Here is a 25,671-nt window from a genome sequence, read left to right on the forward strand (position 1 = left end):
GTTAACTTTGGCCGTGTGGTCTACGACGGACTGCAACGCTTCGTAGCTCTGTTTCATCCCAGCGCTGCCCTGTGTGTAAATGTGTTATCCCTTTCTGTCCCTCTGTGTAAATGTGTGGTCCCTTTCTGTCCCTCTGTGTAAATGTGTTGTCCCTTTCTGTCTCTGTGTGTGTAAATGTGTTGTCCCTTTCTGTCCATGTGTGTAAATGTGTGGTCCCTCTCTGTCCCTGTGTGTAAATGTGTTGTCCCTTTCTGTCCCTCTGTGTAAATGTGTTATCCCTTTCTGTCCCTCTGTGTAAATGTGTTGTCTCTTTCTGTCTCTGTGTGTGTAAATGTGTTGTCCCTTTCTGTCCATGTGTGTAAATGTGTGGTCTCTTTCTGTCCCTGTGTGTAAATGTGTGGTCCCTTTCTGTCCCTGTGTGTAAATGTGTGGTCCCTTTCTGTCCCTGTGTGTGTAAATGTGTGGTCCCTTTCTGTCCCTGTGTGTAAATGTGTGGTCCCTTTCTGTCCCTCTGTGTGTAAATGTGTGGTCCCTTTCTGTCCCTCTGTGTGTAAATGTGTGGTCCCTTTCTGTCCCTGTGTGTAAATGTGTGGTCCCTTTCTGTCCCTCTGTGTGTAAATGTGTGGTCCCTTTCTGTCCCTGTGTGTAAATGTGTTGTCCCTTTCTGTCCCTCTGTGTAAATGTGTTGTCCCTTTCTGTCCCTCTGTGTAAATGTGTTGTCTCTTTCTGTCCCTGTGTGTAAATGTGTGGTCCCTTTCTGTCCCTCTGTGTAAATGTGTTGTCCCTTTCTGTCCCTGTGTGTAAATGTGTTGTCTCTTTCTGTCCCTGTGTGTAAATGTGTGGTCCCTTTCTGTCCCTGTGTGTAAATGTGTGGTCCCTTTCTGTCCCTGTGTGTAAATGTGTGGTCCCTTTCTGTCCCTCTGTGTGTAAATGTGTGGTCCCTTTCTGTCCCTCTGTGTGTAAATGTGTGGTCCCTTTCTGTCCCTGTGTGTAAATGTGTGGTCCCTTTCTGTCCCTGTGTGTAAATTTGTGGTCCCTTTCTGTCCCTGTGTGTAAATGTGTGGTCTCTTTCTGTCCCTCTGTGTGTAAATGTGTGGTCTCTTTCTGTCCCTGTGTGTAAATGTGTGGTCCCTTTCTGTCCCTGTGTGTAAATTTGTGGTCTCTTTCTGTCCCTGTGTGTGTAAATGTGTGGTCCCTTTCTGTCCCTGTGTGTAAATGTGTGGTCTCTTTCTGTCCCTGTGTGTGTAAATGTGTGGTCCCTTTCTGTCCCTGTGTGTAAATTTGTGGTCCCTTTCTGTCCCTGTGTGTAAATGTGTGGTCCCTTTCTGTCCCTCTGTGTGTAAATGTGTGGTCCCTTTCTGTCCCTGTGTGTGTAAATGTGTGGTCTCTTTCTGTCCCTCTGTGTGTAAATGTGTGGTCTCTTTCTGTCCCTCTGTGTGTAAATGTGTGGTCTCTTTCTGTCCCTGTGTGTAAATGTGTGGTCCCTTTCTGTCCCTCTGTGTGTAAATGTGTGGTCCCTTTCTGTCCCTCTGTGTGTAAATGTGTGGTCCCTTTCTGTCCCTGTGTGTAAATGTGTGGTCCCTTTCTGTCCCTCTGTGTGTAAATGTGTGGTCCCTTTCTGTCCCTGTGTGTAAATGTGTTGTCTCTTTCTGTCCCTCTGTGTAAATGTGTGGTCCCTTTCTGTCCCTCTGTGTGTAAATGTGTGGTCCCTTTCTGTCCCTGTGTGTAAATGTGTGGTCCCTTTCTGTCCCTCTGTGTAAATGTGTGGTCCCTTTCTGTCCCTCTGTGTGTAAATGTGTGGTCCCTTTCTGTCCCTGTGTGTAAATGTGTGGTCCCTTTCTGTCCCTCTGTGTGTAAATGTGTGGTTCCTTTCTGTCCCTCTGTGTGTAAATGTGTGGTCTCTTTCTGTCCCTGTGTGTAAATGTGTGGTCCCTTTCTGTCCCTCTGTGTGTAAATGTGTGGTCTCTTTCTGTCCCTCTGTGTGTAAATGTGTGGTCTCTTTCTGTCCCTGTGTGTAAATGTGTGGTCCCTTTCTGTCCCTGTGTGTAAATGTGTGGTCCCTTTCTGTCCCTCTGTGTGTAAATGTGTGGTCCCTTTCTGTCCCTGTGTGTAAATGTGTTGTCTCTTTCTGTCCCTCTGTGTAAATGTGTGGTCCCTTTCTGTCCCTCTGTGTGTAAATGTGTGGTCCCTTTCTGTCCCTGTGTGTAAATGTGTGGTCTCTTTCTGTCCCTGTGTGTAAATGTGTGGTCTCTTTCTGTCCCTGTGTGTAAATGTGTGGTCCCTTTCTGTCCCTCTGTGTGTAAATGTGTTGTCCCTTTCTGTCCCTCTGTGTAAATGTGTTGTCCCTTTCTGTCCCTCTGTGTAAATGTGTTGTCCCTTTCTGTCCCTCTGTGTAAATGTGTTGTCCCTTTCTGTCCCTCTGTGTAAATGTGTTGTCCCTTTCTGTCCCTGTGTGTAAATGTGTGGTCCCTTTCTGTCCCTCTGTGTGTAAATGTGTGGTCCCTTTCTGTCCCTGTGTGTAAATGTGTGGTCCCTTTCTGTCCCTGTGTGTAAATGTGTGGTCCCTTTCTGTCCCTCTGTGTAAATGTGTGGTCTCTTTCTGTCCCTCTGTGTGTAAATGTGTGGTCTCTTTCTGTCCCTCTGTGTGTAAATGTGTGGTCCCTTTCTGTCCCTGTGTGTAAATGTGTGGTCACTTTCTGTCCCTCTGTGTGTAAATGTGTGGTCCCTTTCTGTCCCTCTGTGTAAATGTGTTGTCCCTTTCTGTCCCTGTGTGTAAATGTGTGGTCCCTTTCTGTCCCTGTGTGTAAATGTGTTGTCCCTTTCTGTCCCTGTGTGTAAATGTGTGGTCTCTTTCTGTCCCTGTGTGTAAATGTGTGGTCCCTTTCTGTCCCTGTGTGTAAATGTGTTGTCCCTTTCTGTCCCTGTGTGTAAATGTGTGGTCCCTTTCTGTCCCTGTGTGTGTAAATGTGTTGTCCCTTTCTGTCCCTGTGTGTAAATGTGTTGTCCCTTTCTGTCCCTGTGTGTAAGTGTGTGGTCCCTTTCTGTCCCTGTGTGTAAATGTGTTGTCCCTTTCTGTCCCTGTGTGTAAATGTGTTGTCTCTTTCTGTCCCTCTGTGTGTAAATGTGTTGTCCCTTTCTGTCCCTCTGTGTGTAAATGTGTGGTCCCTTTCTGTCCCTCTGTGTGTAAATGTGTGGTCTCTTTCTGTCCCTCTGTGTGTAAATGTGTGGTCCCTTTCTGTCCCTCTGTGTGTAAATGTGTGGTCCCTTTCTGTCCCTCTGTGTGTAAATGTGTGGTCCCTTTCTGTCCCTGTGTGTGTAAATGTGTGGTCCCTTTCTGTCCCTCTGTGTGTAAATGTGTGGTCCCTTTCTGTCCCTGTGTGTGTAAATGTGTGGTCCCTTTCTGTCCCTCTGTGTGTAAATGTGTGGTCCCTTTCTGTCCCTGTGTGTGTAAATGTGTGGTCCCTTTCTGTCCCTCTGTGTGTAAATGTGTGGTCCCTTTCTGTCCCTCTGTGTGTAAATGTGTGGTCCCTTTCTGTCCCTCTGTGTGTAAATGTGTGGTCCATTTCTGTCCCTCTGTGTGTAAATGTGTGGTCCCTTTCTGTCCCTGTGTGTAAATGTGTGGTCCCTTTCTGTCCCTCTGTGTGTAAATGTGTGGTCCCTTTCTGTCTCTGTGTGTAAATGTGTGGTCCCTTTCTGTCCCTCTGTGTGTAAATGTGTGGTCCCTTTCTGTCTCTGTGTGTAAATGTGTGGTCCCTTTCTGTCCCTGTGTGTAAATGTGTGGTCCCTTTCTGTCCCTGTGTGTAAATGTGTGGTCCCTTTGTCCCTTTCTGTCCCTCTGTGTGTAAATGTGTGGTCCCTTTCTGTCCGTGTGTAAATGTGTGGTCCCTTTCTGTCCCTCTGTGTGTAAATGTGTGGTCCCTTTCTGTCCCTGTGTGTAAATGTGTGGTCCCTTTCTGTCCCTCTGTGTGTAAATGTGTGGTCTCTTTCTGTCCCTCTGTGTGTAAATGTGTGGTCCCTTTCTGTCCCTGTGTGTAAATGTGTGGTCCCTTTCTGTCCCTCTGTGTGTAAATGTGTGGTCCCTTTCTGTCCCTGTGTGTAAATGTGTGGTCCCTTTCTGTCCCTCTGTGTGTAAATGTGTGGTCCCTTTCTGTCCCTGTGTGTAAATGTGTGGTCCCTTTCTGTCCCTGTGTGTGTAAATGTGTGGTCCCTTTCTATCCCTGTGTGTAAATGTGTGGTCCCTTTCTGTCCCTGTGTGTAAATGTGTGGTCCCTTTCTGTCCCTGTGTGTAAATGTGTGGTCCCTTTCTGTCCCTGTGTGTAAATGTGTGGTCCCTTTCTGTCCCTGTGTGTAAATGTGTGGTCTCTTTCTGTCCCTGTGTGTAAATGTGTGGTCTCTTTCTGTCCCTGTGTGTAAATGTGTGGTCCCTTTCTGTCCCTGTGTGTAAATGTGTGGTCTCTTTCTGTCCCTGTGTGTAAATGTGTGGTCTCTTTCTGTCCCTCTGTGTGTAAATGTGTGGTCCCTTTCTGTCCCTCTGTGTGTAAATGTGTGGTCCCTTTCTGTCCCTGCGCTGCTCTGTCTCTTCCTGTCCTGTCCTATACGGCGTGTGTGCACGCTGTACTTGGCTCTGCTGTAGTGTTGCTTTTGACACCAAATTTGGTTTCAGTTTTAGTCATAGTCTTTTGAATACATTTTCATTTAGTTTTAGTCACATAAAAAAAAAATGGTGTTGTTTTTTTTATAGTCGACTATAATGTATTTTGGCAGGCCTTGATGGCATCGTAATGGACTTGGTTTTCACGACACAGCAGGCAGGACGCTGCGACGCGTTGTAGAGCTTGTAGAGCGGCTATTTTCAGCAAGTGTAAATACAGTAATTACGACGGCATCAAGGCCCGCCGAAACACATTTCAGTCGACTAAATAAACTGTAGATTTAGTCGACTAAAATCTCACGATATTTAGTCGACTAAAACTAGACCAACACTAAAACAATCCGGGTGACTAAAAAATATGACTAAAACTAAGTGAAAACTATTCAAGAGACTATAATGACTATAAAAGTTCAAATCAAGGGGGCACGGTGGCACAGTTGGTAGTGCTGTCGCCTCACAGCTAGAAGGTCCTGGGTTCGATTCCTGCTCTGGACGCTGTGGGTGCTGGCGGCGTGTTTCCTCCTCCGCGTCATCAGTGCCCATACCCGAGGCGGGGTTGGCGAAAGGGCCTGTCTGTGTGGAGTTTGCATGTTCTCCCCGTGTCCCCTAGGGACAAAAATCCTGGTCTCTAAACTGCCTCCCCCTGGCCAGCCGGGGCGCCTGATGGAGGTGAAAGGAACTGGTTGGAATAACGTGTTCCTTCCACGCGCTACGTCCAACCAGGGAAACTCCCCCCTGTCAGGTGTAAAGGAGCGACTTGGACACTCGGGCATGAAGGAAGCATGAGTTCAAGTCCGTTGCTCTCCCCATGTCCCCCATATATGGGGACTAGGTTGGCGGAGGGTGTGTAGAGCCCAGGATCACATTAGATAATTGACACAGGGGTGAAAAATGGGTTACAAAATCGTGGGATAAAAAATATAAAGAACAAAAACAGGTGCAGGTTACTCTGCTGCTCCGTGCCGCTGCCTGCTGCTGCTGCTGCTGCTGCTGCTGCTGCTGCTGGCGGGCTGTGACGTTGCTCATGGCTCAATGTGCCGTTGTTGTCGTCTCTCCTATGTGTTTGCTGAGGGAACTCAGGGATGAAGATCAGTACGTCCTGCGTCACTCCTCCAGCCCCCACGCCCTGGACCAGGACTCGCCGTGCGGACAGCACGGCCTGCTGCTGGCCCACCTGGAGCACCAGGACCAGGAGCAGCTGCAGTGCACCCTGGCCCGCCTGGAGAACGAGAACCGGTCAGTGGTGTTGTTGTTATACTTAGATCAGATTCAAAAAATGTCTTCTACATCCTGACAGTTTTCTGAAAAAGCTATGTTTCTATGTCAGTGGTTATTCGATTGTTCAAAAATAGCAGACCTACAAGCTCGTAGCGCGCCACTCGGTGGCGCGCTATGAGCTTGTAGATCTGCTATTTTTCAATAGCTAAAGCATAACATAATGCTAACACCAAAAGGGGTTCCCGCCCAAAATGGGTTAAGGACCCCCAAATTGACACTAATTAGCCTGCGGACCCCCCATTTGAAAAGACCCCCCATAAGAGACAGTGATTACTAAACCTGTTTAGTTTCAAGGACCCCTAGTTTGACATGAATTTGGCTACAGTCGCTCATTTAATGACATTTCTATCTCTGGGACCCCCGATTTATATTGTAAAATCAATGTTAATTTAACTCTGAGAGTGTACAAATGGAACCAAACGGACCCTTACAGGTCAGTTTGGTTCCATTTGGTCCATTTGTACACTCTCTGAGTGACAGACCCATAAGGGTCCATTTGGTTCCATTTGTACACTCTCAGAGTTACAGTCCCATAAGGGTCCATTTGGTTCCATTTGTACACTCTCTGAGTGACAGACCCATAAGGGTCCATTTGGTTCCTAACTATCTCTAATTGAGCTACATGTAGGTACAGTTGGAGGCCATCGATATTGTCCTTTTCTTTTTGCTGAGGTTTGCGTGATCTGCGCAAAAGGACAGTTAACCCATTTTGGGCGGGAACCCCTTTTGGTGTTTTAAACATTATGTTATAATTTAGCTATTGAAAAATAGCAGACCTACAAGCTCATAGCGCGCCACCGAGTGGCGCGCTACGAGCTTGTAGGTCTGCTATTTTTGAGAAATCGTGAAAATATTTATTTCAGAAAACTGGAGGATTTAGAAGGATTTTTTAAAATGTTGAGGTCAGGCCTAAATGGGTCAAATGATAAGGGACAATATCGGTGGCACCCAACTGTAGGTACCCCCTGGAACTCCCTCAAGTACCCCTAGGGGTCAGACCCGGACCCCACTTTGGGAACCACTGACTTAGAACAAACGGCCAGTGGTTCTCACAACCTGTGGGTCAGGAGTCAGTCGGGACCCCCAGGGGTTGTTATTATTTATTTTTTATTTATTTATTTAGATGACAGCAAAAAAGACCATTTCTGCATCAAGTAGTAATCAAAAAAACTATACTATAACAACCAGTCAAACATTGGCAAAAAATAATAATAATATAAGAAATAGGCGAAAATTATGAAAAGAGACGATCTACAAGTTCACAACCGCATCGCAACGCGAGGCATTGTGAGCTTGTAGGTGTGCTATTTTCATAATAGTCAAGCAGAATGTAATACCTTAACTCTTGACTTTTCCAAATGCTTGTCAGGGTGGGGGGGGGTGGTGGGGGGGGGGGGGGGTGGTCCCCCAGTTAAAGTATGATTATTTTGGGGGGCCTGAAAAGGTTGAGAACCACTGGTTTAGTAGAGTAGAGGATGAAGTGTGTATATGACTAACTGGAATCTGTGTCGGGAACCATGTTGGGCTGTGGGGGGGGGGGGGGGGGGGGGCATTGATCAAATATCTGCTGCTTTGTTGTTCTTGTTGTTGAGGAATGAAGGCTGTGGGAGGTTGGAGGAGATAACCGTGTGCGTGCGTGTTCATGCATGCATGCTTGTAATCCTTCACCTGGAGCCTGAGTCTACTACCTCCCTGTGCGCTCCCTTCACAATGCCAATCAATGACCACCTGCTGCTATAGGCATAAACACTTTCACTGCTGATTGAGGCCTTTGATGAAAGAAAACAATCATTTCTTCATGTGCACGCACGCACGCACGCACGCACGCACGCACGCACGCACGCACGCACGCACGCACGCACGCACGCACGCACGCACGCACGCACGCACGCACGCACGCACGCACGCACGCACGCACACACACACACACACACACACACACACACACACAGTGTGCCAGTTGATGAACCAGCATCACCAGCCCACAGAAATACCATTTATTTAGACTTCACATGTGTTATTATTTGTGTCACAGATTCAAGATGTATTAGTGTGCTAAAAGGATGGAAGGTTTTTTTAGACGACCTCATTTTAGTTGTTGTGCTCAAATGTGGATTTATTTTTCCCGGCACCCTATACTATACACCCTTAGGTATAGTTGTCCTCACTCGAGGTCAATTATTTTTTTCCTATTCACTTAATTTGATACCAAAGGCAATCTTCATAGGTATGAGTCATATGCGCATACGGTACATCTCTCTTGTCTTCGGAGGGCCTCTGTCCTTTTACATACACAGAAAACGAACGCACGCACGCACGCACGCACGCACGCACGCACGCACACACGCAAGCACGCATGCGCAATCACGCACCCACCCCTATGCCTCTCTGAAACATTGACCCATTTTCCCCCCTCGAGTATGACGCCACAATGTGCTCTAAGGCTCTTATTCATCACCAGTTGTTGCACTAGTTTATTTACTGTGACTCTGATGCGCATGGCGTTTGAACGCTATACCCCACTGTTGCATTGTTATCTAGAGAAACCCAAACAGCTTTGATCCTCTAGACTGGGGTGTTTGGATTTGCCGCTGATGCAGTAGTACAGTCTCCCATTCACTCCAAAGCCCTGCGAAATTCGGCATCTGACAAAAGGCATTGATTTTAAGATATTCGAGGGACAAAAGCACACAAAGCAACACAACACTCGCGGTAATGCTAGACGCCTCAAGGCCTAACAGGCTCTGTATCTTTAACATAATGGCAGTTTGTATACGAGACATTTATAGAATTGTGTATGCACTATTATGCAGATTGGAGGCCCGCAGTCAGGCCTGAGAGAGAAGGAATAACCTGACTCCACTTATTACATTCTGAACAAAGATAACTGTTGTGTCATGTGCATTAATGTTGACGGCAGCGTCGCTTCATGTAATAAATGATGAACACCATTGCAGGCAACCACATATAGAGATGCTGCATTTCCAGTGCGTGCTAAAATGACTGCTTGCGTTGATATTAACACACGTCTCCCTCCAGTCCCTGTGTGTGTGTGTGTGTGTGTGTGTGTGTGTGCGTGTGTGTGCGTGTGCGCGTGTGTGTGTGTGTGTGTGTGTGTGTGTGTTGTATACGTATACTGTACATTGATGTCGTGTTTATGCATGTGAACATGTGTGCGTGCAATTTACACATTTGACATTTAAATGAACACTCAGGATTTTACTGTGTGTGTGTGTGCGCGTATGTGCGTGTGTGTGTGCGTGTGTGTGCGCGCGTGTATGTGTGTGTTCGTGCGCACACGTGAGCATGCTTGTTCCACCGAGACATGCCACTGACTCTGTCTGACCGTCTCCTCTCCGGCACTCCATACACACACACACACACACACGCACGCACGCACACACACACACACACACACACGCACGCACGCACGCACACACACACGCGCGCACACACACACGCACACACACACAGGGTGCTGCAGGGGGAGTACCGGCGTCTCAAGTGGAAGCACGAGGAGGCGGCGGCGGTTCCCATGCTGACGGAGGCCGGCGAGGGGGGGTGCGGGGGACCCGGCTCGTCGCCCACGCAGGACGAGCAGCAGGACGAGGAGCTCCTGGCCGAGGCGCGCGTCCTCCGCCAGCACAAGACACGCCTGGAGACGCGCATGCAGATCCTGGAGGACCACAACAAGCAGCTGGAGTCGCAGCTGCGCAGGCTCAGGGAGCTGCTGCTACAGGTACAGTTTAATGCATGGGGGTCTCAGCTGCGCAGGCTCAGGGAGCTACTGTTGGAGGCCATCGATATTGTCCTTTTCTTTTTGCTGAGGTTTGCGTGATCTGCGCAAAAGGACAGTTAACCCATTTTGGGCGGGAACCCCTTTTGGTGTTTTAAACATCATGTTATAATTTAGCTATTGAAAAATAGCAGATCTACAAGCTCATAGCGCGCCACCGAGTGGCGCGCTACGAGCTTGTAGGTCTGCTATTTTTGAAAAATCGTGAAAATATTTATTTCGGAAAACTGGAGGATTTAGAAGGATTTTTTAAAATGTTGAGGTCAGGCCTAAATGGGTCAAATGATAAGGGACAATATCGGTGGCACCCAACTGTACAGTTGAATGCATGGGGGTCTCAGCTGTGCAGGCTCAGGGAGCTGCTGCTACAGGTATAGTTGAATGCATGGGGGGGGTCCTGCAAGCGACCTATACTTGGAACCCCCCCCCTCCTCTAAAACCAAAGCAAATTGAACCTCTCTAGCCCATTTAAGCCTGACGTCGAGCTTGTAGGTCTGCTATTTTTGAAAAGTCGTGAAAATGTGGCACAAATCTTTGAATATATATTTCAGAGCGAACATTTTTAACAAAAAATATTGGCTTCTGGGGGGGTCCCTGGAACTACATATTTTGAGATGGGGGTCCGTGGCCCAATAGAGATAATTCTGGGGGTCCTTGACATGATAAGGGTTGAGCACCACTGACATAGAAACATGGGTTTTTCAGAAAATGTTCTAGAAGCCTTTTCTTTTATCGACCTCAGTCCAAAATGGGTTAAAGTCTGAAACCCTCTCCACCTCCTCTTTTTCAATGAGGAGTGGTGTGAGTGGCTGAGACATCCAAGTCCTGCGAAAGTCGATGATCATTTCCTTGGGTCTTTGATGTGTTGAGAACCAGGTTATGATCACCGCACCATGCAACCATCTGCCTATTTATGCGGATTCGTCATTACCGGTGACGAGGCCAAGTACTGATGTGTCGTCTGCGAATTTGACTATGAGATTAGATGGAGAAGAGGAGCAACAGTCATGGGTGAGAAGTGTATAGAAGAAGTGTGCCGAGCACACAGCCCTGAGGGGCCCCGGTGTTAACCCATTTAGACCTGACCTCAAAATTAAAAAAAATATATTCTAAATCCTCCAGTTTTCTGAAATAAATATTTTCACGATTTTTCAAAAATAGCAGACCTACAAGCTCGTAGCGCGCCACTCGGTGGCGCGCTACGAGCTTGTAGATCTGCTATTTTTTAATAGCTAAATTATAACATAATGTTTAAAACACCAAAAGGGGTTCCCGCCCCAAAATGGGTTTTAATGGGCAGGGTAGTGGAGACGTGCTTGCCGATCCTGGACATGCTGCGTGCGGTTTATAAGAAAGTCCAAAACCCAATTGCATAATGTGGTGCTCAGTCCAAGATTGTGTATAGTTTGGTATGAAGCTTGTTAGGCAGGATAGTGTTGAAGACGTCCATTGAGCACTCGGATAATGCCTGGAATTGGTTAGAACTGGACACTGGTACATCCCATACATAAGCCAGAAGAATAGGAGTGTTGTAATTTAGTAGTAATAGACCCCATAATGGTGGTAATGGAACAGAACTGCAGAGAGAATAATGTCACAGGCCAGGAACATAAGCATCGCAAACAAAGTGCTGGTTGTCATAGATGTTGAGCAGGGTGAGGATTGTATTTAACCTGACTCCGCCAGATGGGGCAGCAGAGAGTACACTCTAGCTGCCGGTGATTGGCCAGGCCGTTTGGTGGCCGGAGCATCGAGTCTGCCTGACACTGTTTCCACACCTAAGCGCAAAACGGTCGACAGCCGCGCACGTCTTAAGCTGTGCGCAGCTTATTTTCCGAGTTTTTAGACAGCTGGTGGATGGAAAAGAAGCTCCACCTCCGCGGAAGACTTGCGCGGAGGAGAGCGTTTCCGGGAATCTGGCCGTCGCGCAAGTCGTCCGTGGAGGTGGAGCTTAATTTCCATCCACCAGCTGTCTAAAAACCCGGAAAAAGAAGCTGCGCGCAGCCGAGAACGTGCGCGGCTCTTTAGATAGTCTGGCAGCACCGTGAGAGTTCCCAGATGGGAGCAGGAGGGGGGGAACCTAGTGTTAGATTGTATTGAGACCAGCTCAGACCTATACAGCTAGTGATAATGTGGATGTGTTTGATGGGCAATGTTGTTCTAAGTATAAGGAAGATGTTTGTGAAAGCGATAAGGTAAATGTTACTTACTTACTGGACATTGTGTGCTAAAGGTGAGCTACCTTTGTTGGCAGAAACTACAGACGTGAGGTCTGTGTGGAGACGTAACTAACTATCTACTGCTCGACAGGGCAGGGCAGGGGATCCAGTAATAGAATTTATTCCGGGCTGCCAACTTTTCGCAAAACCATCGATCGAGATGTCATGGCATAAGCGCCTCTTCAGGGTCGCCATCTGACTTTTAATTTGTATTCATTTTTGTACTTGAAGAAAAAGATGCATGACCATTTACAGCAATTTCCCAGTTCACAACTTCACAGAAGAATAAACTAGAAAAGTGTGCACCCCAGGCCAGGTTCGCTACCCACTGTTCCCAATTCAGTGATACCCATCTAAAGAGAGAGAGAGAGAGAGAGAGAGAGGTGTTATATTATTACATTTATATGTATTATTTACATTATATTATTATATTAGAGAACTATGAAATCACAACACATGTTGCGAGCTTGTAGATCTGCTTTTTTATGGGGTTTTTTTTATACCGCAATGGAAATTATTCCTCAAACTGCTGTAACCCTGTGGTTTTATTGCATTACTAATAAATCAAATCAATCCTAATTTATTGCAATAATTGAATAGTGTGTGTGTGAGAGGCAGGTACAGTACCGTGGCACAGTACCAACGTGGTTCACTTCATTCAATCAGTTATGCATTGCACGCTCTTCAGTTAAACACTAGAGCCACATACAAACTTGGAAAACCATTGATGGATTTGAACCAAGAATGTTCTGTTAACAAAGCACTGACTTTCCATAATTATGCGTGCGTGCGTGCGTGCGTGTGTGCGTGCGTCACTGCGTGTGTGCGTGCGTGCGTGCGGGGGTTGGCAGTTCTTCCTTGGCCTACTGAGAGTGTGTGTGCAAGGTTTCACAGCAGCCAACTTTGAAAGCCAATCGGAAACCGAATAATGAGAAATTTACAATTCGACACTGTATGTCTTGATTACATGAATACTAGAGATATATTTGTACCGAATTGCATGTGTTTTAACTTTTGGCCAACATATGTCTAAATGTTAGCCTGGTAAACCATATGCCATACTAGGGCATTAAGCAACTAGTCGACTAGTTTACTAGTCGACTAGTAAATCCACTAGTCGACCTTGCTGGTACTAGTCGACTAGTTGATACCGATTTTGTAGGCCTCAATATCAGGTAGATTATAGTTATAGTCACCAATGTACACAGTTTTTAAATGTACAAATATTATTTCCAAAAAAAAAAAAAAAAGGGGGGTTGTTTTTTTTTAACATAAAAGGTGGTTTAACAACTAGTCGACTAGTCGACTAGTAAACTAGGCAACTAGTCAACTAGTAAAAATGACTAGAAGTGAATGCCCTATGCCATACTATACAATGTCTTTGTATAGTATGGCTGGCATATCAAAAAGCTGTTTGTTGCTTTGACTCGGACGGGAACCCCTTTTGGGGTTTTAACTAAGCATTATGTTATACTTTAGCTATTGAAAAATAGCAGATCTACAAGCTCATAGCGCGCCACCGAGTGGCGCGCCACGAGCTTGTAGGTCTGCTATTTTTGAAAACTCGTAAAAATGCGGCACACATCTTTGAATATATATTCTTTCAGAGCGAAGGTTTTTTTTATTTCGACGTCAGGCCTAAATGGGTTAATATGTACCTAATTCTTTGAAATGTTTTTCTGCTACACACAGTGACATGTGTCTATTTGTGGCACACCATATTCAAATTTGTGACAAACAGGCCCCTCCCTCAAACTTTGGAAGCCACTTAAGCCAATCGATATAAATCTGCATGATACATGTTTGGCACATTAATCCAGAGATAATGGAGTAGTAGCAAAAGGTATGTTTTGAAAGTCTAGTTGGATTATACTGTATGGATAGTTCAAAGAATTGCATAATTATTCTGGGAATCCAGGAAAAAAGACATTTGATTTCACGACCTGGTTCAATATTTGGGGTTGATTGCGACCTTAGGTCACATTAACTATGAACACCTGAATCCCGTCCGTCCGTCCGTCTGTTAGTTAGTCACCCATAGTACCTCCATATATGGTCACGCCTCGTGACATCACATCTCCATACAGTATGTGGTCACACCTCGTGACATCACGCCTCCATATATGGTCATGCCTGGTGGCATCTCGTGGCATCATGGAGACCCTTAGATTTCCATATCTGCATATATGGAGCCGACCAGAAACTCTACATCTGACCTCAAACTTCAACCTGGACCTGACCTGACCTGACCCGTCACCCAGGTGGATGCGTGCACGCCCTATAGCCTAGGCTACTTCCTTCCTTGGCCTAAAAAGGCATGGGAAATGTAGGCACTGATTGGTCCTGCACTTTGCGAGAGTATAGCCCTAAACCAGGGGTGGGCAACTGGCGGCCCAGGGGCCACATGCGGCCCCCACCTTCACTTAATGCGGCCCACATGTTAATCCATTTTGACCTGAGATCAGATTCTAAAAATGTCTTCTACATCCTGACAGTTTTCTGAAAAAGCTATGTTTCTGTCAGTGGTTCTTCGATTTTTCAAAAATAGCAGACCTACAAGCTCATATGAGCTTGTAGATCTGCTATTTTTCAATAGCTAAAACATAACATAATGCTAACACCAAAAGGGGTTCCCGCCCAAAATACTGATATAGTATTGATTTCAGCTGTTACAATTCCAAACCCGCTTTGATTACTTCATGACTAGTATTAAATGACTATAGTACTTAATGACTAGTATTAAAATGTTATTGTCTTTTTGTGTCCAATGTAGTTATGTTAACAGTTCATAAAGTTAACATAACTATAACTAAATGCATTTGAAATTAAATGGAAAAGGTTACTTTTCAGGATTCCAATTCAAAAATAGCAAAACATTATTCTGGTTTTCAATTCAAATATAGCAAAAATAGCTGATCTACAAGCTCAAAACGCGTCTCATTGCAATGCGTTTTGAGCTTGTAGATCGGCTTTTTTTGCTACGACAGTAATATGCACTGTGGCCCCTCTGGAGTGAGTGTGGAAATATATTGGCCCCCTAGCCATCGTCAAAGTTGCCCATCCCTGCCCTAAACAGTAAACACACACAGAGAGACACACCGACAGGGGAGACGACACACCGTCTTTTGCCTTCGGCCTGGTGGAGATGGGACAAAAGAAAACGTAGTGAGTCTGGAGGGAATTAAAGCAAGGCTTGCAGAGTTTAGAACAGGGTTCCCCAATAGGCCCCCTTGTGGCCCCTGGAAGAATTTAAAAAAACATTTTTTTTGTTTTGTTTTGGGGGGGGGGTGTCCCAGATATAAATGGCATTAAATGGGGGTCAGTACTAGCCTATGCATGTCAAACTGGGCACCCCCTCAAGGACCACTGGTGGTCCCCGGACCACTGGTTGAGAACAATTTTTAATTAATTAATGAAAAAATAAAAAACCCAATTTCTCGCGCGTGCGGACTCGGCCCCCAGCCTGGTTCCCTAGTCAAAATATGGCCCTTGAGGAAAATTAATTGGGGAACCCTGGTTTAGAAGATGGTCTGTACAGTAGCTCAATGAAAATGGGACCTATAGGTACTTTGTGTGTGTGTCACTGTGCTACGTTAGACTTAGAGGAAAGATATGAATAAAATACAACCCAAGAAAAAGCAGAAGAGAGAAAGTAACCATCGTGTTGCTTGGTTACTGTCATTTGAAAATGTTAAGTGGCGACAGTGAACTAAAGAAGGTGCTAATGATAATTGCAGACGCAGGTCACTAAGTAGAGGGAGGAGTGAGTTTTGAGTGAAATAGTCTTGATGAAAGGAGCACGAGAAAGAAAGTGGTGACTAATGCAAAGATTGAGAGAGCGCCCGGCGGAGACAGAACAATGAAATGAAAAAGTAATTCAAGCTAAAACGCTTTGGTTTTGTCGAGCCGGTAGAATTCAACGGTGTCAGATTAAACTTTCACTCCATTACCGTGTCGTCCTGTCTGTCTGTCTGTCTCCAGTTCTTTGTTTCACTGCTTTAACCCATTCTGGGCGGGAACCCCTTTTGGTGTTTTAAGCATTATGTTATGCTTTAGCTGTTACTGAGAAAGGAGAGAGGCCGCACAGCTCGTAGTCACGATGCCATAAAATTTTTTATTTTTCCAACGTTTCGGCAACAAGTTGCCTTCTTCAGGGAAATGTTTAGCTTGCTTTATGCTTTAGCTGTTGAAAAATAGCAGATCTACAAGCTCATAGCGCGCCACCAAGTGGCGCGCAACGAGCTTGTAGGTCTGCTATTTTTTTTTAAATCGAAGAACGACTGACATAGAAACATAGCTTTTTCAGAAAACTGTCAGGATGTAGAAGACATTTTTAGAGAATCTGATCTCAGGTCAAAATGGCTAACTTAGGTAGGTCTGCTATTTTTGAAAAATCGTAAAAATGCGGCGCAAACCTTTGAATATATATTCTTTCAAAGTGAATGTTTTTAACTCGGGTCTAAATGGGTTAAGAAATATTCACTCCAACGAACACCCCGTACATGGTTTTTCTCCCTTCCGTATGAGTGGAGCAAGGCAAAAAGGAACAAAAGGAAAAGACCAAAGTGAGTTCCCTTTCCTCTCAGGATCAAAATTGCTGTGCCTTTTTCCTTGGAAAGTATAAATCTTGCTTTTTGTAGACTCCGGCGATGAATCAGAGTCCCTATCCTGTCCTCAAGAGCCCTCCGCAGAGACCTCGGCTTCACCGAAACAGAACTTAAGTTATTTACATCTTGAATATTCACAGTGTTTTCTTTTGGAAACTGCCAGCTGGTTGAATCGCATTATCTTGCCTTCCCATTGTGGCTTCAGAAACTGCCCCGAGCTACAGTATGTCAACGTCTCTCCCGTCCCTGCGCAATCCTTCTGGAGTGCATTGCAACACTTGCCAGTCTCCCATCATCGCCCACTCCCCTCTCTCTCCTTTCCTCCATTTAATAAAAGTGTAAAAAAAAAGCAGTATATTGACGGCTGATTTGTAAAAAGCCGTTGGAACCCAAAATGTCCCCTTTTTTTTTCTTCTTTCAAAAAAGGAAAATCGTCCCTCTTCTTGTTGAATGTATAGGACTGCTTGGCTTTGTGCCCCCTCAACTGCCACATTGATTAACCCATTTTGACCTGAGATCAGATTCTAAAAAACGTCTTCTACATCCTGACAGTTTTCTGAAAAAGCTATGTTTCTATGTCAGTCGGTTCTTCGATTTTTTCAAAAATAGCAGACCTACAAGCTCGTAGCGCGCCACTCGGTGGCGCGCTATGAGCTTGTAGATCTGCTATTTTTCAATAGCTAAAGCATAACATAATGCTAACACCAAAAGGGGTTCCCGCCCAAAATGGATTAAACTCTGAAAGGCGAAAATGGCTGCTATCTGTGTCAGTGTAGGTGATGAATACGAGCAGCGATTCTATTTTTCTTTTTATGATGAATAATGTTTTATCCCCTGACAGCCCAAAGATGATTCGGAGGCCAACGGTTCGGAGCCGTCCACCCTGTCCTCTCCCGTATCGGGGGGAGGAGGAGGACACCACGGAGAGGGGTTCAGCAGGGAGACTACAGACACCGAAGCAGCAGGTCAGTGACAAGATGGTGGCCATGATGCAGGGCCCACAAGATGGGCCCGCAAGGGGATTGCAACCCCATTCTGGGCGGGAGTGTATTTATTTGATACAGAACGAGTATACTCGCTTACTATCGGAAAGCAAAGCGAAAGCCTGCGAAGCTTCCGTGTGCGTATCCGAAGGGGGCGTTCCGTAGGCAAATCAGAGGCAATTAAATGTTTGTTTTCTCATGCCAATAAAGATGCCTTGGATTGAATTGATAAGTCCCGGGAAAAGACGCGCCGTGATTGGCCAGTAGTCACTTGAGTGGCAGCGAGAGACATGAGTCGCATGAGTGACGTCACTTGGGCAGCGCAACGCAGCGTGCCTTCAGCACTTCGCTCCAATCAACTGCAGCTATTTTTGAGGGGCGCTAGCCCCTCCTATATACAGCTTTTGTCCTCACATGTCTCATATTTGCCATTGACAATGAAAGGAGAACTTAGATCATATGTATGGCAAATATGACTTGAATTTGTGCACAAACATTAAATGCCGTTGACAATGAAGGGGAAATTTGCGTCATATGTAGACGAGCAAATCGGCTGAACAAACACATAGATTCAGTTGTTCATCATGAGATGACGTATGATGATGAGAGCGCCCCTCACTTCACACGGGTGTGAATTTATTTTCTATCTATGGAGACACATGCCCCAGAGCCGAAGGAGGCGTCTACCTTTTTATGTCTATATGGTGCAAGGCAAGTGGGGTTACAGCCAGATGCATGATGGGAAGCACTTTTCTTTCTTTTTTTGAGGGGCATTAGGCCCTCCTATATGTCCAGCTTTGAGGGTTTTTGTAAACACAAACATTTTGTTAACACAAAACATTGAATGCCATTGACAATGAATAGCCAGCTTCGAGTGTTTGCGCGAACGCAAACATTGTGTAAGCACAAACGTTGAAGACGAAGGTGAGGACGAAAAATGTTGATTGGCCGGAATGAGATGATGTATGATGATAAGAGCGCCCCTCACTTCACACGGGTGTGATTCTTTTAAAAAACCCCACAAGGGGTTCCCGTCCTAAATGGGTGAAGTGTTACAGGTCCATAGAGAAGAAATGAGAAATGCCATCAGAGAGGCTAGACTTGCACCACTTGACCTTGACTAAATACATTTAAAAAATCACACCCGTGTGAAGTGAGTGGTGCAACTCCGTGTGGAGGTTCCCGGGTCGTGTTCCAGACCCACAGGAACGCACCCAGGGTGCCGGCCAGGTTCCGGCGTGCCGTCCCGCGTCCGAAACGGTTGAGAAATGACATAGAGTTACCGTGTGCCGGTCCCTCTACTGTATACTGTACCCTCTACTGTACTGTACTGTCACTGTACTGTACTGGCACACCCGAAATCCGAAATCACCATATATATATACAGTTAATACGTGCGTGTGTGTTTGTGTGTGCGTTGGGTTGCGCACAGGTGGTGAAAAACAACCATGCTGTTTTCGTGCTCATACCCAGCCAGCCAGCCAGCCACCCACCCACCCACACACACCCACCCACACACACACATAGCTCCGTAAGGGAGTGGTTGCACCACTCAAAAAAGTCACAAACACCGCCAGTCCCACAGGAAACATGTTTCCACCACATTTTCTTTTCTCAGCTCACACCATTTAGACGTGAACTAATGCTTCTGCTTCTCACCGTGTGTGTGTGTGTGTGTGTGTGTGTGTGTGTGTGTGTGTGTGTGTGTGTGTGTGTGTGTGCGTGTGCGTGTGCGTGTGTGTGTGTGCGTGTGCGTGCGTGCGTGCGTGTCACAGGAGATGACATGGAGCATGACACAGTGCTGCAGCTTCAGGAGGTGATCGAGCAACTGAGAAACGTGTTCCCTTCAGAGCCAGGTAAGCCTCCATGGATCCCTGCAAGTGTGTTTGGCGGATGCCTCTTTTTTCCCAAAGCCTTCTCTATACAACCCTGCAGGCAGAAGTCTCCAGACGCGGTGCTACACAAGAATCTTGCACGCAGTATACGTACTTAACCCATTTAGGCCTGACCTCGAAATTAAAAAAAAAAATCCTCCAGTTTTCTGAAATGAATATTTTCACGATTTTTCAAAAATAGCAGACCTACAAGCTCGTAGCGCGCCACTCGGTGGCGCGCTATGAGCTTGTAGATCTGCTATTTTTCAATAGCTAAAGCATAACATAATGCTAACACCCGCCCAAAATGGGTTAACATCAGCAAGAGTGCACATGTTGCCAACATGAATCTGTACGACTCGTACAGTTACGAGGGGAACAACACCCAGGGTGAGCGAGAAAATAGCAGCCAGGAGAATGAGACTATAGACTATCAAGCAAATAGAGCACCGAAGTCTGACGTCAATATCGGGTAGAGGGCGCAAATCCACTGGTTCATGTACTTTTTATTTGCATTGCAATCCCCATAGGGGGGGTTTTTAGATCGCCTCATATAAGAGCTGTGTTTGAAAAATAAACATGTCATCCCGGCCGCTTCACTCATATGGATATGAAGAATCAACTGACCGAGAGAAAACGCTATTGTTGCTGCTGCTTAATAGGCCTATCTCACAGCCCCCTTTCCACGCCCCCTTCCGGTAGATAGTGGTGTCATTTAACATTAGCATTTACACGTTTTTTTCTCTGGAGAATCTAAGTACATTTCCTAATGTAAAAATGTGACAGACCAATATTATTATGAAGCAAACAAGATGGTAAATCAGCTCGAACAGATAGAACAAACCTTACCTTGAGAAAACAAAAGTTGTAGACTTCTTAAATTACCTCTGTTAACATGTAGCGTCTATGGAGTGACGTCACGCTATCACCACTAGCCCCGAAAGGGGGGCGTATTAAGGGGGCGGGGAAATTCTGTGAGATAGGCCTATTAGTTAGATTAGATTTTCGCTAGAAACAAACTGTATCATTATATGAGTGACTGACTGTCGCAAACGATACAGAGACACCTCCATGACAATAACGCCGAGACAGCTTGTTTATTTTTTGACCATAATATGCTTATATGAAAAACGTTATTCTCCATAGAGAAATGACTTCCGTGAACCAGAACAATCGAGGGGACGAGCGAGTGACGTCAGGACTTCGGTCCGCTCTATGGGTGCTGTGGGAACAACACACGGGCATTGGTCGTCCCACATGAACCCATTTAGACCTGACCCTGTGTCACATTAAGCCATTTAGACCTGACCCTGTGTCACATTAAGCCATTTAGACCTGACCCTGTGTCACATTAAGCCATTTAGACCTGACTCTGTGTCACATTAAGCCATTTAGACCTGACTCTGTGTCACATTAAGCCATTTAGACCTGACTCTGTGTCACATTAAGCCATTTTGACCTGAGATCAGATTCTAAAAATGTCTTCTACATCCTGACAGGTTTCTGAAAAAGCTGTTTCTATGTCAGTCGTTCTTCGATTTTTCAAAAATAGCAGACCTACAAGCTCGTAGCGCGCCACTCGGTGGCGCGCTACGAGCTTGTAGATCTGCTATTTTTGAATAGCTAAAGCATAGCATAATGCTGACACCAACGGCCTGCACATAGAAACACACAGACAGACACGCACACACCTGGGAGCTGACCAGCACGACCACAGTCTTATACTGTTGGCCACTAAGCAGCTCCACTGGAGCAGTTGGGGGTTCAGTGCCTTGCTCAAGGGCACTTCAGCCGTGTTGGGTGAGTGATGACCAATCACTTCCCAGCCCAGATTTGTCCTGCCCATCAGGGGAATCGAACCGGCAACCTTTCGGCAACAAGGGCGTTCCTCTAACCCTTAGGCCTAAGGTGCCTACAGGGCACCTCTCTGTGGATTCGTATATAGACGAATTTAAAAACGGGTCTCATGGTCGCAGCTTACGTATTTCCTGTAGGCGGACTCAACGTAGCTGCGGGGTTTAAACCCTCACCAGGCGCATCTCTTCCACTACAGTGAACGGTAGAGTGACTCACTGGGCGAAAAGAGCAAGAATCCCTAAATTCCGGTTTTAGGATTCTTCTAGAATACGGACATTTCTGATGCATATCCTGAGTTTTGTTGATATGCGGCATTTTATGTAAAATATGAACTCAATATACACCCTGAAGACAATATATTGTACTAGGATATGAGCGTAATTTTATTTTTGTCATGTATCTGTTCCGAAAATGACCTGAGGGCGAAAATAGCAAGAATCCCTAATTTCCGGTTTTAGGATTCTTCTAGAATACGGACATTTCTGATGCATATCCTGAGTTTGTTGATATGCGGCATATTATGTAAAATATGAACTCAATATACACCCTGAAGACAATATATTGTACTAGGATATGAGCGTCATTTAATTTTTGTCATGTATGTGTTCCGAAAATGACCTGAGGGCGAAAATAGCAAGAATCCCTAATTTCCGGTTTTAGGATTCTTCTAGAATACGGACATTTCTTATGCATATCCTGAGTTTGTTGATATGCGGCATATTATGTAAAATATGAACTCAATATACACCCTGAAGACAATATATTGTACTAGGATATGAGCGTAATTTTATTTTTGTCATGTATCTGTTCCGAAAATGACCTGAGGGCGAAAATAGCAAGAATCCCTAATTTCCGGTTTTAGGATTCTTCTAGAATACGGACATTTCTTATGCATATCCTGAGTTTGTTGATATGCGGCATATTATGTAAAATATGAACTCAATATACACCCTGAAGACAATATATTGTACTAGGATATGAGCGTAATTTTATTTTGGTCATGTATGTGTTCCGAAAATGACCTGAGGGCGAAAATAGCAAGAATCCCTAATTTCCGGTTTTAGGATTCTTCTAGAATACGGACATTTCTTATGCATATCCTGAGTTTGTTGATATGCAGCATATTATGTAAAATATGAACTCAATATACACCCTGAAGACAATATATTGTACTAGGATATGAGCGTAATTTTATTTTTGTCATGTATGTGTTCCGAAAATGACCTGAGGGCGAAAATAGCAAGGATCCCTAATTTCCGGTTTTAGGATTCTTCTAGAATACGGACATTTCTTATGCATATCCTGAGTTTGTTGATATGCGGCATATTATGTAAAATATGAACTCAATATACACCCTGAAGACAATATATTGTACTAGGATATGAGCGTAATTTTATTTTGGTCATGTATGTGTTCCGAAAATGACCTGAGGGCGAAAATAGCAAGAATCCCTAATTTCCGGTTTTAGGATTCTTCTAGAATACGGACATTTCTTATGCATATCCTGAGTTTGTTGATATGCGGCATATTATGTAAAATATGAACTCAATATACACCCTGAAGACAATATATTGTACTAGGATATGAGCGTAATTTTATTTTTGTCATGTATGTGTTCCGAAAATGACCTGAGGGCGAAAATAGCAAGAATCCCTAATTTCCGGTTTTAGGATTCTTCTAGAATACGGACATTTCTTATGCATATCCTGAGTTTGTTGATATGCGGCATATTATGTAAAATATGAACTCAATATACACCCTGAAGACAATATATTGTACTAGGATATGAGCGTAATTTTATTTTGGTCATGTATGTGTTCCGAAAATGACCTGAGGGCGAAAATAGGAAGAATCCCTAATTTCCGGTTTTAGGATTCTTCTAGAATACGGACATTTCTTATGCATATCCTGAGTTTGTTGATATGCGGCATATTATGTAAAATATGAACTCAATATACACCCTGAAGACAATATATTGTACTAGGATATGAGCGTAATTTTATTTTTGTCATGTATGTGTTCCGAAAATGACCTGAGGGCGAAAATAGCAAGAATCCCTAATTTCCGGTTTTAGGATTCTTCTAGAATACGGACATTTCTTATGCATATCCTGAGTTTGTTGATATGCAGCATATTATGTAAAATATGAACTCAATATACACCCTGAAGACAATATATTGTACTAGGATATGAGCGTAATTTTATTTTTGTCATGTATGTGTTCCGAAAATGACCTGAGGGCGAAAATAGCAAGGATCCCTAATTTCCGGTTTTAGGATTCTTCTAGAATACGGACATTTCTTATGCATATCCTGAGTTTGTTGATATGCGGCATATTATGTAAAATATGAACTCAATATACACCCTGAAGACAATATATTGTACTAGGATATGAGCGTAATTTTATTTTGGTCATGTATGTGTTCCGAAAATGACCTGAGGGCGAAAATAGCAAGAATCCCTAATTTCCGGTTTTAGGATTCTTCTAGAATACGGACATTTCTTATGCATATCCTGAGTTTGTTGATATGCGGCATATTATGTAAAATATGAACTCAATATACACCCTGAAGACAATATATTGTACTAGGATATGAGCGTAATTTTATTTTTGTCATGTATGTGTTCCGAAAATGACCTGAGGGCGAAAATAGCAAGAATCCCTAATTTCCGGTTTTAGGATTCTTCTAGAATACGGACATTTCTTATGCATATCCTGAGTTTGTTGATATGCGGCATATTATGTAAAATATGAACTCAATATACACCCTGAAGACAATATATTGTACTAGGATATGAGCGTAATTTTATTTTGGTCATGTATGTGTTCCGAAAATGACCTGAGGGCGAAAATAGGAAGAATCCCTAATTTCCGGTTTTAGGATTCTTCTAGAATACGGACATTTCTTATGCATATCCTGAGTTTGTTGATATGCGGCATATTATGTAAAATATGAACTCAATATACACCCTGAAGACAATATATTGTACTAGGATATGAGCGTAATTTTATTTTTGTCATGTATGTGTTCCGAAAATGACCTGAGGGCGAAAATAGCAAGAATCCCTAATTTCCGGTTTTAGGATTCTTCTAGAATACGGACATTTCTTATGCATATCCTGAGTTTGTTGATATGCGGCATATTATGTAAAATATGAACTCAATATACACCCTGAAGACAATATATTGTACTAGGATATGAGCGTAATTTTATTTTTGTCATGTATGTGTTCCGAAAATGACCTGAGGGCGAAAATAGCAAGGATCCCTAATTTCCGGTTTTAGGATTCTTCTAGAATACGGACATTTCTTATGCATATCCTGAGTTTGTTGATATGCGGCATATTATGTAAAATATGAACTCAATATACACCCTGAAGACAATATATTGTACTAGGATATGAGCGTAATTTTATTTTGGTCATGTATGTGTTCCGAAAATGACCTGAGGGCGAAAATAGGAAGAATCCCTAATTTCCGGTTTTAGGATTCTTCTAGAATACGGACATTTCTTATGCATATCCTGAGTTTGTTGATATGCGGCATATTATGTAAAATATGAACTCAATATACACCCTGAAGACAATATATTGTACTAGGATATGAGCGTAATTTTATTTTTGACATGTATGTGTTCCGAAAATGACCTGAGGGCGAAAATAGCAAGAACCCTAATTTCCGGGTTTAGGATTCTTCTAGAATACGGACATTTCTTATGCATATCCTGAGTTTGTTCATATGCACCATATGACCATTGGGCCTGTTTTGAGTGAGATATTTTACTGATATTGGTACTTGGTAGTTCATGAACATTGACAGAATCTGGTGATTTCTACTGGGCGAAAATGCCCAGAATCCCAAAATATCTCATTGGATAAGTCACTGGATTTTCTGTAGAATACAGAGCTGATATCCTGAGTTCTTTGATATGCCAAATGTTATCAAATACAAACCCAATATACATCACAAGGACATACATCTCTGCTGTCAGGAAGAAACCACTGTTATTTTTTTCAGAAAATGAAGAAAACATTTCTTTTTTAAACAAAGCAATACTGCCTCAAAGTTGGAATTTATATATTGTCACTTACTTTGCATGAGAGGTGGTAGAGTTAGCTGTTTTAACAGACAGTTTGAGTGTCCAATTGAGTTAAGAGGTTTAGTTCAAAGCACCTTTTACGATTTCATTGTGTGTTAATAGCATTGATTTATGCCATCATCTAAAACCTCCAAAATAGAGTTGGGTGGTAACAGTAACAATACTATAAGGATACCAGCAGCTACATCTTATTTTTGTCACGTGTTCCAAATAACACATTTCCACGATTTTTCAAAAACCAAAGGGGGGTGGCACTCTATTGTGTAAAGGTTGTTGGGGGGCCATTCTGCCCAACAATTACATAGG

General features: G+C 44.2%; 1 protein-coding gene across 1 annotated transcript in view; it reads left to right on the forward strand.

Annotated features, from left to right (window-relative positions):
- drp2 (dystrophin related protein 2) overlaps nt 1-25,671 on the forward strand; it is a 201,813-nt gene that overhangs the window by 160,411 nt on the left and 15,731 nt on the right. Inside the window, exons 19-22 of the mRNA XM_079520405.1 lie at nt 5,732-5,887; nt 9,404-9,668; nt 17,393-17,516; nt 19,310-19,390. Coding sequence (XP_079376531.1) covers nt 5,732-5,887; nt 9,404-9,668; nt 17,393-17,516; nt 19,310-19,390 — 626 coding nt within the window. The remainder of the gene's footprint in view (nt 1-5,731; nt 5,888-9,403; nt 9,669-17,392; nt 17,517-19,309; nt 19,391-25,671) is intronic.

This window comes from Electrona antarctica (assembly GCF_951216825.1).
Source record: "Electrona antarctica genome assembly, chromosome: 1".
Lineage (NCBI taxonomy): Eukaryota > Metazoa > Chordata > Actinopteri > Myctophiformes > Myctophidae > Electrona > Electrona antarctica.